The sequence below is a fragment of the Helianthus annuus genome, chromosome 15, assembly GCF_002127325.2.
Source record: "Helianthus annuus cultivar XRQ/B chromosome 15, HanXRQr2.0-SUNRISE, whole genome shotgun sequence".
Lineage (NCBI taxonomy): Eukaryota > Viridiplantae > Streptophyta > Magnoliopsida > Asterales > Asteraceae > Helianthus > Helianthus annuus.
The window spans coordinates 128,467,664-128,481,477 of NC_035447.2; the positions used below are offsets into that span (position 1 = coordinate 128,467,664).

At 36.1% G+C, this 13,814-nt stretch overlaps 1 protein-coding gene across 4 annotated transcripts; it reads right to left on the reverse strand.

The window, feature by feature from the left end:
- Positions 1 to 3,412: 3,412 nt before the first annotated feature.
- LOC110886770 (probable peroxidase 26) lies at positions 3,413 to 8,146 on the reverse strand. 4 transcript variants are annotated; one of them, XR_002562990.1, is made up of 11 exons: positions 7,980 to 8,146; positions 7,818 to 7,902; positions 7,664 to 7,748; positions 7,110 to 7,236; positions 6,777 to 7,026; positions 6,648 to 6,703; positions 6,056 to 6,326; positions 5,826 to 5,897; positions 5,124 to 5,420; positions 4,093 to 4,250; positions 3,413 to 3,917 (listed from the first exon to the last, which is right to left on the reverse strand). XR_002562990.1 is itself a non-coding variant. In XM_022134612.1 (9 exons), the coding sequence occupies exons 7-9, from the start codon at positions 5,402 to 5,404 to the stop codon at positions 3,625 to 3,627; spliced, it is 732 nt and encodes a 243-aa protein (XP_021990304.1). In that variant the 5' UTR covers positions 5,405 to 5,420; positions 5,826 to 5,897; positions 6,056 to 6,326; positions 6,648 to 6,703; positions 6,777 to 7,026; positions 7,110 to 7,236; positions 7,542 to 7,615; the 3' UTR covers positions 3,413 to 3,624. The 4 variants fall into 4 exon arrangements, 1 of the variants encoding a protein (XP_021990304.1); XR_002562991.1 differs by having other exon boundaries at positions 6,614 to 6,703; XR_002562992.1 differs by lacking the exon at positions 7,664 to 7,748.
- Positions 8,147 to 13,814: the final 5,668 nt, after the last annotated feature.

Genomic DNA, 13,814 nt, shown 5'->3' on the forward strand with positions numbered 1-13,814 from the left:
TCAGATGAGGTATTGAAGTTTAAAAGAATGAGAGCAGAGCTTGTGGCTGCTGATTATGGTCCAGTTAGATCCATTGCCAGATGGTCTAAACTGAAGATAGTTGAGAACTACAAAAAGCTGGAAGAGCTGAACATTCAAATGTTCTTCAAAACTAAGTCTATCCTACAACTGCTGGTCTGTCTCCAAAAATTGGTACTCCGAAAAACCTTCTCTTATCATCTAATTTGTCTGAATCAATTGCAAATTTAGTTAGCAGACGACAATCACCAAACTCATCTTTAATAATTCTTTGCCCAAGAAAACCAACTGATCCAAAAATAGTAAAGTGGAAGTCATGCTCAAAAACCCAAGTATTGACTTTGATCAGATCAGATGGTTGAAGAGATTAAAATGGATTGTGCATATAATCTGAATGCATACGATCTCCAAGATTTGTTGGACCTTCAACTTGAGAGGGATGATGAAGAAGACATGTTCTCCCTGGACTTTGAATTACAATTCAAAGGACAAATCAGGGAGATGTTGATGAGAAATAAAATTCAGTAATAAAGAAGGGTTTTCGTATCATCTGTTGTATAGGGAGATTGTTGGATCAGCAGCTGTTACATTGTTTGGAGTAGCATATTTAACCAGATCACAACATGTAGTGAAGGACATGTTGCTGCGTAACAAATTCTTGAGTGAGGTTTGATGTGTGTTGTTTAGGCAGGTGATCGTATGTTCTTAGTTAATGTTTGTTAAAGTTAAGTTGTATTCGAATTTTATTAAGTTTGTTAGACATCTTTCATATGCACTTATGTTTATAACAATTTACTTATGTACTTATGTACTTATGGGTGGATACTCTCTTTTTTGAATAAGAGAATAGAAATAATCATATGTAACTGATGAATTTTATTAAGTTTGTTAGACATCTTTTATTAAGTTTGTTAAATGTCTTTTATATTTACTTATAATTGTGTTTTAGCTATAATAGATAACACGTTTTGGTACAATATCTATACACATATCTATATGTTCTATCAATATGTGTTATGCATGGTTTTTTAAGAAACGACCCGTGTTTGCACACGGGTCTTACCGCTAGTATATATATAGGGGAAGGATCCACTAAAAAGGGGGTTTTGCCTAAGTAGCCTAAGAAGAATTGTGATGATGACATGTGGCACTCCTAATAAGTAGGAAGGAATGGCATTTTGGTCCTTATAAATAGGAGTGAAAATGACATGTGGCACCCCTTTTGTTTTTTTAAGAATACAACAAAAAAAATCTAGTACAAAAAAATCTAGCACAAAAAATCTAATACAAAAAATCTAGCACAAAAAATCTAGTACAAAAAAATATAGCACAAAAAATGTAGTACAAAAAAATATAGCACAAAAAAATCTAGTACAAAAAAATATAGCACGAAAAAAGTTAGCAAAAAAAAATGTAGTACAAAAAATCCAGCACAAAAAAATGAGAAAAAAAATTAAGGCAAAAAAATTAAGCACAAAAATATAGTACAAAAATCAAGCACAAAAAAATGTTATAAAACATAGAAATACAACACATTTTAGCGGGTTTTTTTAGTCTTCATTATTTATATAGCAATATGGTACTCAAATTAAAGATAAAAAGACGCTCGATTTTACGGTGAAATTTTTATGAGAAAATAATGTCGTATAAAAAAGTTATGAACGTTTAAAAAATGGGGGTGGAATATGCATGTGTCTAGCATGTGTAGAGAGAAAATCCATAAATATGATTTTTTAAAGATACTCTTCCACTCCTTCTTTCTCCTAAACTTTAATCTTAACAACTGATTTGAAAAATGAATGGTTAAGATTCATTCTCATCCTATCTTTCTGTCTTCAAGCTTCAAGCTTTTGCCTAGGAGCTCGGATTCCAGTCCTATCGTTAGAAGGCAGCATAGTTGGAATTTCTTCCTGCGGCGAATAAAGGAAGAGAAAGGGCTCTCTAATGCCTTATTTGTGCGATATGATGCAAGCAAGTTAGGCAAAATAAACTTTTTATTTGATCTTACCCCTATACATATATATATATATATATATATATATATATATATATATAGGGGTAAGATAAAATAAAAAGTTTATATATATATATATATATATATATATATATAAACCACTAGTTATCGCGAAAACTCGAAAACTAACTAAAAAAGCCTAAAAAAACATACCAATTTTTGCTATTTAAGTTATATAAAAAAACTTTTTTTCAAAAAAAAAAAAAAACAATTTGTAGCGCACATGTGTAATAGTACACACGTGTAATAGTACTACAAATTGTTAATATATAAAAACTAGCGAATTTTAATAAAAAAATTGTAAAAAAAAAATTTTTTGGTGTGTTTTTTAGGCTTTTTTTTAGTTAGTTTTCGAGTTTTCGCAATAAAAGCGGTTTTCATTTGAACCACCCCCTATATATATGTATATATGTATACTAGTCATTTACCCGCGCGATGCGGCGGGAAACATATCAATTAGGTTGGTGAGTTTAGGGCTATGTGCGGGGAGGTTCGATTTTTAGCCATAACCAAAACCAAATTCGCGATGCAACGGAAAACACAACACTTGTTAATAATTCTAGTGGTGTGCATGAGAAGGTTCAGTTCAGTTGGGTCGTAACTAAAATCTAAATTTTTGGTTAAGATACTTCAAAACCGGTCATGGGGATTTAAAGATTTTTAAAAAGATGTAAACAAACTGAACTGCGCCAAGCCAACAAAAGCACAACCATAAGCTCAAAACTAATCAAATCAATCCGCCTAACTTGTTTTTCTTAAGAAGCTAAGAGTTTAAACTAAGCCACACTGCATTATTACTTTTGTAATCTAAAATGATGAGTTTTCATGTCGGTTTGGTTCAAAAATAGCTAACAGTTTAAACCGAAGTTGAAGTTGATATGGCACACCACCACATATAAGAAAGAACTATTAAAAGGACGGTGAAAAATCGGAAGCATGTAACATAAAATGGAGAAGAAAAAACAACTTTTTTTACGTGTGATGATAAAAGGATGAAAAAGTAAGATGCATTATTGTGACTGTAAATTGAGTAGTTGACCAAAAACAATAGCGATAGGTTTGACTTTATTTGACTTGAGAATCTCTCTATCGATGTAGCTCTTGATGTAACTTTCTATGGCGTTTAACGATTGTTTGGTTTATTAGTGTGAGTCGAAACTCAACTTTTTTTTTAAATTTTTATTGAATTTATAAATAACTAATATAGCTGCAAGAACAATATTATCACAAAACTAATTTAACTTTTTTTAATATGGGATTTAGGAGGATTTTATGCATTTTAATACATTTCAGACGACTTTCATCCGGTTTGAAAACTTATAACTGAAGCAATATACAACTTGTAAACATAGAATTAAAGAACTCATTACAATTCTTATATATCAGCAGCAGAGAATTAGATTTTGATTTTCATTAATGAAACACAATCCAACTATTTATTAATAACAAAATAACCACAATCAATCTACTTGTTAACCATTCGACAGTTGAGTCGGATCTGACCATCAGTTCCAGTTATAACCTTAAGCCCACCCATCCCAGCCATTGAAAAAGTAAACTGCAGCTTAAAATCTGGAATCGGCGAAGCATATTCATCGCTTAACATACGTGTCACCCCCATAGCGAAGCTGTTGGTCGACGCCTAAAACAACTTTATTGGTCAACACTTGCGAGTAGTAGGAGTTGGTAAAGAGCTGGTCCAGGTTGCTCGGGTTTAAGTTTATGAGCGGGTTAGGTTGACCCAACCTCGTTTTTGGAGGGCATCCGTTCCTTAAGTAACTCAATGTAGATTCTTCTATTGTGGGGTCGGGTTTTCTAGTGTTGTTGAAGTTGTATAGGCAATCATGAATGTTAATGCATCGAACTCTTCTCATCATATGTGCTCCTAAAAGTTATAAATTTTATTGAGAACTTATAAAAAAATGTGTGACTAAAGAGTGCGGTTCTGGCAATATTTAGAGTTTGGTCTTTCGTGATCATAATATCAGCATGCTTGACTTGCAAGTAATTATCAGTGTGTTATAAATATAGGAACAATATTGTTAGAATAGATGACTTACCTAAGAGTGTAACCATGTCTTGCACATCTAAACCTTTAGATTCAAAGTATGCCAAAGATGATTCCCACGAAAAGGATGGTAAGCGAATTCGATCCATGCTGCGTTCGATGGAAGTCCGTCTCTTCTTCCTAAGAAACCAGGTACGACTGTCCACCAGACTGTTTACATTTCACAGAAAGTTGACTTGAATGTTACTCAAACATACTTTTCAAATAGGGAGGGGTTGATGTTTAAAAACTGTTCGGAGTAATAAACCCTTTAGGCCATTGGGTATGGGGCTTGGGTTGGGGCGTGGGTGGGGTGAAAACGCCCAAGCCACCACCCCTGGGGCTTGGGTTGGGGCTTGGGTTTGGGCGTGGCCCCTTTGGCGTGGGTTTGAAGCCGGGCGTGGGGCGGGCTAGCAAGGTGACATGGCGGGCTCTCAATGGCCATGTGTCAACTCATGCCCCCAACCCAAGCCCCACCATACCCCATGGGCGTGGGTTTTTTTTTCCCATTCCACATGTCAACCCAAGCCCCAACCCAAGCCCCAACCCAAGCCCCGCCATACCCCACGGTCTTAATGTAAGTGATGTAATTTTATAACAAATATTTTAATACTGCTGACCGCACAGCTTGGTTGTCTTGTTTAGTTATATAAGTTATAAACAACTGATTCATTTGTACGCTGCGGATTCATTTGCAAAAAAAAATTATAAGTGTTTCGAGCCAAGCAACCCGACCCGTTTTAATCGATACCCAACCAGCCCGGCCCAGCCCACTAATTAAATCACATACTGGAAAGAAGTCTGTTTATAAGCTGCCCAGAAAAATATAACTGTCATCATCGCTAAGTAACTACCGAGAACGACACTGGTTTAAATAGTATACCCATACCAACTTCAAGATAGGCTTATTTACAAAACAATTTTTATGGTTTAGAAATTAACTCACTGGCATTAGGTTTAGAAATTAAACGGCTGAAAAATCTCTGTCATCCTGTTTCTTTTTTTATTGAGGTTTCATATAAACTCGTAATGATAATATTATACCTTCCTGTTCCAAGCTTCTCAACACCTTTGACTAAAGCTTCCACTTCGGAAACAGAAAACGGACGACGAATCCTGCGTTGTGCCACCTCAGCTCCCTTTGGCTTCCTCATGGGGACCACCGCCAGCTCACCCGCGTTACTATCCGGAACCGTCAATAACTCCTTTGAATCCAAACCACTTCTATTATCCACTGACATCTCATGATCACTTTCAGTTATATTCCTAGAAATCGTCATTGGCGAATCCGCATGCTGCTGGAATGCTACTTCATTAGCTACCATCTGAGATGGCAAATACCTGATACAAGATCGTCAATTTGTTAAAGTCGGTAACAATTATTTACAATGGTTTACCATTTAACTGGTTTTTGGCTTGCTGATGGGACCAGTACCCATGCGTGATTAACACCCGGTCTAGCAGTTCTTGAGGCACCGGCTCACCTCTCCTTTGCTGCGGTGATATTCTGGCCGTGTACACCAGTGTATCGCGCATGGGTACTGGTCCAATCAACAAGCCAAGAACTGCTAGACCGGGTGTTAATCGCGCATTGGCTGCATTCTCTGTCCAACTACCTGTGACTATCTAAGAAAAATAATTTTATGGATTGTGTTAAATGTCTCAATTTCCCTTCAACAATGATATAAAAGAAAATTCTTACATGATAACTTTATCATTATCCAAAAGTACACATAAAAAACCAACCTGTGAACTCCAAGTCATTTGCCATTCACCTTCGATGAGCTGCTATTCACCCTTGGTAACAGTTTGATTCACCTGCAAGACGGCAAATATTTGAGAAGATTTTTTGAATTAAAGGATTCCATGGTTCATAATTGTAAAGATCTTAAATAGCACTTGCATAGTTGCATCACTGAACTACCAGAAAAAATTAAGGTTGTCCGTCAATGAAGATGTACTTTAGAAACACTTACATCTGGCTATATACGATCGCCAACATACAATATCTCATCTCCATGTATGCCTAAAGAATTTTCAACCATCTGAGCTTCCATCGTCACAAGCTTCACCTGCTCGATCGTCTTTCGAACCGACATAATCTCCTTCGATATCTCACCGGCTCGATCCAAATTCACTTTTTATAAGCTTGGCTCGATCAAAAAAAGAAGTCGCTTCATTATTCAAAGTTGGGCACTCCCAACAAAGTGTATCTTGCATCATCCGATCCAATTAGCGGGATATACTCTGATCCTCGTAACATAACAATAGATTAAAATGTTAAGTCCAGATCACAAAAATAAATACACGTATTTTAAAGGAATAGAAAATATATTTGCCAATGCACAGATCATCCTAAAGGTTTAGATTGCTACATCCATATTGTTTTGTACTATACTCAATATCTTATCTTTTGTCACAAAGTTATTAGGAAATGGATATAAAAAATTCGGGTCAATAACCCACCCCAACCCGTTTTGACCCATATCAAAAATGACCTGTCTGAGAGCAATGATAACATTTTAAAACATTACCTTAGTGAGATTATCAATCAGAGATCTCCATTACCTTAGTGAGATTGTCAATCATGCAGCAAATGCTTGTTCACCACAACAAACTCACCACTGCAGACGAAAATAACTGGTTAAAGTTTTATATTATTCTTTTATATCTTTTTATGTAATAGAAATTAGCTACCTTAAAACCCGACGGCTGTAGATATTGGAAGTGTAGGGCTCAAAACACTCGTTATTTCCAAGAATATGACTTGTTGAAGCAGTTGGCATTGGTGCTACAAGTAGTGAATTTCTTACACCATTTTTGGCTATCATTGAACGGAGCACTTTCCAGAATGTAAATGAGAGCAGACCTCCTCAGAAATATTGTGCATAAATTCATGCTCAGTCTGGGCCTGAATTATATTCATATAAGTCCAGCTGGCTGATAGCTGCAAGATACACATAATAATTCATTTCAGAGTAAAAACAAACTTCTTTACGGAAATAAAACCCTGACTTAAAGAACATATACCACATTTGTCATCTTCAATTCATAGCAGGCCCGTTCAAGGTGGAACTGAAGAGGTTGACTTGCCTAGGCTTCGAACAAACCACATGATTCATCTTCGTTAAGTCATGTTTTGCAACAAACTCATCACCTGTTCCAATAGAATCGCATGAATTAAATCTGTTAACTTCAAAAGCTACAATAAAACCCTAGATCTTAGACAGGGAACAAATTTGAACTATTTTAAATCATTTTATCGAATTACTCTACAAGATATGAAATCCACATTGGCCAGGTAGAACATCAAAACAGGTTGGTTACCCTCCAACACCTGAACCACCATAAATCCCATTTTCTTACTATGAATCGAACAAAAACTCTTCAATCAAAAACAATTAAACTCAAAATTTAAAACATGGGTCGACACAAAAATCAACTAAACAATCGATTAATTACCTTATACCAGATCTAAAAGTTTGACCGTATTAGGGTTTGTGAGCAGCAGATCTAAAAGCTCAGTTGCATGTTAAATCATCAAATTTTCAAAGGAAATAACCACAATCAACAAAAAATCTTACCTTATACCAGATTTGAATGTTTGAACGCATTAGGGTTTGGGGGCCGTAGATCTAAAAGTGTCTGTGGCATCTCTTCTCCGTCGATCTGTGGTGAGCACATGTTAAATCATCAAATTTTCATAAGGAAATAACCACAATCAACAACAAATCTTACCTTATACCAGATCTGAATGTTTGAACGCATTAGGGTTTGGGGGGCGTAGATCTAAAAGTGTCAGTTGCACCTCTTCTCCGTCGATCTGTGGTGAACACATGTTCATAGGAAATAACAGTCAAATCTTCAAAGGAAATAACCACAATCAACAGTAAATCTTACCTTACGGTTGTCGAGTGGTCGGAATGCCAACTTAACCAGACAACCACCATCAATAGCAGCCGAAAAAAGCAAAATCTCAAACAGATCTGGTGAAGATAGCTTCGTGTTTCTGAATCGCCAAGAGAGGAAGAGAGAAACGGAGGCGGATAAGAATGAGGATATTTGTGAAACCCTAATTTGTGTCCGTGTTTATTGTTTCAGTGACCAAAAGGGTATAATTGGGATAGTAAATGTTGTTTTGCTTTAGTGGGATGTACATTATGCATTAAAGGTGTTTTAAGGAAATTTTAATGACCTTAAGAAGTCCTTTGGATATGCTTATTAATATAGTATAGATATATATATGTATATACACGTATATGTATATACATATATATACATATATATATATACATATACGTATATATATACGTGTATATATGTATATACATATATACGTAGGGGATGGTTCAAATGAAAACCATTTTTATTGTGAAAACTCGAAAACTAACTAAAAAAGCCTAAAAAACCTAAAAAAATACAAAAAAATTGTTTTTTTTTTTACAATTTTTTTTAGAAAAATCGCTACTTTTTATATATGGAAAAAAAATTTCAAAAAAAAAAAATTTTTTTTGGTTGTACTGCACATGTGCACTAATACGGAAAGCCTAAACCACTTAACCCACCCCCCACCGACACCCACCAAAAACCTAAACCCCCCACCCCCCCCCCCCCAAAACCTAAATTCACCCTCCCACCAAAAGCCTAACCCCCCCCCCCCAAACCTAAACCCCCCCACCCCCACCCTACCGAAAACCTAAAACTAAACCCTAAACATAAACCCGAAAAAAACCTAACCCCCCCACCCCCACCCCCCAAAAACCTAAACCCCCCTCCCCCCCACACCCAAAAACCTAATCCTAATCCTAAACCTCCAAAAAAACTAACCCTAAAAGCTAAACTAGAATCAAAAAACTAATTTTAAGCATGTAATGCACATTGTAGTACATGTTATATTGCACATGTACACTACTATAATAATAGTATTGAAAACAAGACGACACCATAAATCTTTTTTTATGTCATAAAAAATATGCTCGAATATACTTGAATGAAAGATAAGAAAATTTGTGATCTTATGGTGCCATTTTTGTTTTAAAATGATAACGTATGGAGAAATGAGAAATGTTTGAAAAGTTATATATTTTTTGTTCCAATTTTACCCCTCCTTCATTAAAAGTCTTCCCTCCCTCCTTTTTAGTGGGTTTTAGTTAGTTTTCTAGTTTTCACAATAACTAGTGGTTTTCATTTGAACCTTCCCCTATATACGTATACGTGTATATATGTATATACATATATACGTATATGTATATATAGGAACGGGCCCAAAAGTGTGAGAACGGTGAGAATGCATCCTGGCCCAACACATGTCACGCGACATAGAGAAAGGCGGAGGGGCTTTTTTGTCCTTTCATATTTCTTTTTTTTAAACGCGTGTCACATCACCTTTCCATTTTTTGGCGTTTAATAAATACGAGGCGTTTTTATCGTTTTTAGATCAGGATCATAGTAAATATTTTGGCGTTTTAAGTAAGTTTGGCGTTTTTATTGTTTTTATTCTTTTGAACGGCTAATTTCTTTAATGCCATGTCGTTTGTGGGACTTGAAGCCAACACCTTCCCCTTCCCATCCTAGATGCTTTTAAAGGCTTTGTCTTTGCCAATGGACCATCACCCCATTGGTATTGTAAACTTTATTTTTTATTTTTTATTTATGAAAATTAAACTTCATTTATAACGTCCATTCTTTTTACATTCAATAATAATAATAATAATAATAATAATAATAATAATAATAATAATAATAATAATAATAATAATAATAATAATAATAATAATAATAATAATAATAATAATAATAATATACAAATTTTAACAAAATTTGGGCATGACTCGTCCGTACAACGAGCGGATCCCTGTTTTAACAATCACCATTTCAACTAATTCTACGACACGTTCAAAAGACATAACAAAGATCATAACATTACGTTTTAAAAGTCTAGCTACTAACAAAAGTTATTTACAACAAGGTATTTTTGACCCATAAACGTTAATACAAAAGTAGCGGAAGCGCATAATGGGCGTGATTCATGCGTGTGCTCGTTCCAAGTCGCCAAGTCATTTAAGTTGAGGATTCACCTACATCAAGCATCAAAATTAATTTTGTCAGTTATGTTACTTCTAATCTAATAAATCGAATTAATCCATTTCATACTTTCATTTCATACATGCACTTTCTTACCCGATGAAACGGGTCAAAACATACGATCTCGTAATTGAGATAAAACATGCCATTCGTTAACCCATTGAAACGGGCATTTGTAAGCGTACATAAACATCCATTTGGTTGGTTTATAACGAATCGAATACATCCTTTTCATCACAATTACATACATCCATTTCAACCCGTTTATAACGGATTTAATTCATTACATTCCTTTTTGCGTCAACATACATTCCTTGGGTTCGTTTAAGACGAGCCGACTATACACTTGTCCATTCATAAACATTCATTCCCAATGACCCGTTCACAACGGGTTAGGCTACTTACTTCATATTTACACTAAACTAGTATAGCCTAAGCTTTTATACAAAAACATTGAACGACCAAATAAAATTTATGTTTGAAATACAACATACCTTGATTTTGTGCGTCTTCCGTTTTCCTAGCACTTGAACCTTCTTCCTTCATGCCTACATTAACAAGTTCGTTCCTTCATTTAGTCCAACGTATATCATTCCATCCTTTACATAGTTTACCATATGATAACATTATCATAAATTTCCAAATTTCACATATTTGTTCTCTTAAGCATTTCATCGAACACTTGGCGGGTTTCGCATTAACAGGACACTTAATACAATTATCGTAAGACATGATTCTACTAGTTCATCTACTAATTATTGAATAATCAAACAATTCATATGATCCTTTTACTTTACATCAAATTATCTAGTGTTCATACATCACAAACAAGATCAACCATTAAGATTTCACGTTCATACATGGTTACTACAATCATTTTGATCATCCTACATTCATAAAAATTTCATAGAAAACGGGTTCATACATCAGGTCTTTAAAATCATCAAAATCAACATAAACCTTAGTCTATAATGCAAATTCTACTTCCAACTACTCATATCATATCATAAACTCATTATTAGGGTTGAAACCCATTTCCTATAATTCACCAAATCAAGGAATTCGACTTACCACTTTACTGAGTATGTTTAGATAATCAAAAATTAGGGTCATGCAACTGATTACGCTTGAAATCTCTACTCAATTTGATGGAATTGGTAAAACCAGGGTTTTCACCTTGTCCCTGCCCTCAGTTCGATTGCCCAGACTCACACACAGTGTGTGTGTTTTAATTTTACATTCTTTTATTAATTTGAGTTTTGACATTTAACACCTTTGGCCCTTCTAGTTCGTTCACTTATTTAATTTAAACGCTTCTCATTTTATTGCTAGTAATTGTAACATTTCCATCAACTAAGCTAAATTTTAATTAAGAGGTTTCATCCCCAAAACCTGGACACATAACAAATTAAATATCTACGTACCGAAGAGAAAAGGGTAGTGCTTCCGCATTTTCATCTTCCGCTTCCCATGTAAGTTCCGATCCTTTCTGATGTTGCCATTGCACTAGGACTTGTCTAACGGCTTTATTGCGAAGGTTCTTTACTTTAGCATCTTAATGGCTATCGGTCTTTCGACATAATTTAACCCTTTATCTAGTTCAATGTCGTCAAGAGGTACGAACGCCGTTTCATCCGCAAGGCACTTTATCAATTGCGATACATGGAAAGTATTGTGAATCCCGTCCAGTGTAGGCGGAAATTCTAAACGATATGCAACCTTCCCGACTCGAGCTACAATTTTAAGTGGTCCGATATAGCGAGGTCCCAATTTACCCCGTTTACGAAAACGGATTACACCATTCCATGGGGATACTTTCAATAAAACATAATCCCCGACTTGAAACTCAATAGGACGTCTTCTCTTGTCCGCATAAGCCTTTTGCCGATCTTGAGCCGCTTTCAGTCGAGCTCTAATAAGATCGATCTTTTCGTTGGTCATTGCAATCAAATCATTAGGTGCAAGCCCCCTTTGCCCTACTTCACCCCAACATATGGGAGTCCTGCATTTCCTCCCATATAGTAATTCGTAAGGAGCCATTTGGATATGATGTGCGTGTGGTGGTATAGGTTTTTATGTATATTTTTAGCCCTTTTTACACTTTAGTCAAGTTTTAAATTTATAAAACACGATATTTTACTAACACCAAACACATATATGGGCAAGTGCACCCATCGTGAGCGTAGTATAGCGTTGGTAAGATACCGAGGCCGTCCAAGGACACAAGAGCTTTTAATACCGGTTTATCCTCAACGTCTAATCAAATCAAAAATTTAGAAAAAGGTTTTAAACTAGAAAATAAAAACTAAAATGCTGAAAATAAAAATAAAATAAAAACAGATAGACAAGATGAATCACTTGGATCCAACTCGCCTTTAGTGTAACCTTTGATTATTTCCGCACTTTTGCACTTTTTAAGAGATTATCTTAGTTATTGTAGTAGGCCCCTCTTTTGAATGTGACGTTACCCTCAACCCAGTAGTTTGAGTCAGCAAGGATACAATCCTAAAGGGTTGGATTATTGAAAGCTAATTAATTAATTTATTAATGCGTAATGTGGTAGGCCCCTCTTTTGAAGGTGACGTTACCCTCGGCTAAGTAGTCTGAGTCAGCAGGGATACAGTCCTAAGTAACCAGGTTAATATATTAATAGTAGTTTACATATGAGGGGATCAAGAAATTCTAGTTTACATATGAGGGGATCAAGAAATTCGGACCCCCGCCATCCAGTACCAGTGGGCATTGAAGGAGATCCTACTAAGCTTGACCCAGATCCTTGCAGGATCTATACACTGAACAAGGCAAGACTCTTACCAAACCATTCCCTTAACCCCCGACCAGGTAGCCAACATATCTCCATATAGACCGTGGAGATATGAATGGTGTAAATCTTTTATTTTATATAGACAGTAAAATAACGCCAAGACACCACAGACAAATGATAAGGAAGACTCACCTTCAACATAAGAAACTAGCTATTAAAGTCATTAATACATAACCAAATAAAAAGTGCGAAAAGATTAAAAATAAAAAGTATTACACTAAATGTTTGTCTTCACCAAGTGATGTAAGAGACTTAGGCAAACATGGCCTTTGATTGTCAAGAACTCTTACGATCAATCTTGGATCCCGAGACTACGATACACACTCTATGATGGATGATGGATGATGGTGGTTGATGATGGTGTTGTGGTGGTGGTGGTGGAGTGTGGGTGAAGTGTGAGAGAGGTGGTTTGCCAAGGGATGATTTGCAAGTGAGCCAAGCACCCCTATTTATAGTCTGCACAGAAGCCAGGACACGGCCCCGTGTCCATTGGGCACGGCCCCCTGTCCACCCATCTTCTCTTTCTTCGTTAATTGCAGTTTGTCTGCATTAGTTGACCACGTCTCCGTGTCCGCTGGGCACAACCCCGTGTGCAGAAGCGTGTCTGTACTATCAAGATTTCCCTAGATTCTGCTAATCTTAGAGTTGACCACGACCCCGTGTCCGCTGGGCACGCCCCCGTGGTGGGTGATAGAAACTTCTACAGCTTTGTCTTTTCTGCAGACACTTGGGCATGCCCCCGTGCTCATTGAGCACGGGGCGTGTTCAGCCTTCTGTTCTCTTGTTTTTTCTTGGGAGGATGCTGTCGAGGGGTCGGGCATGCCACG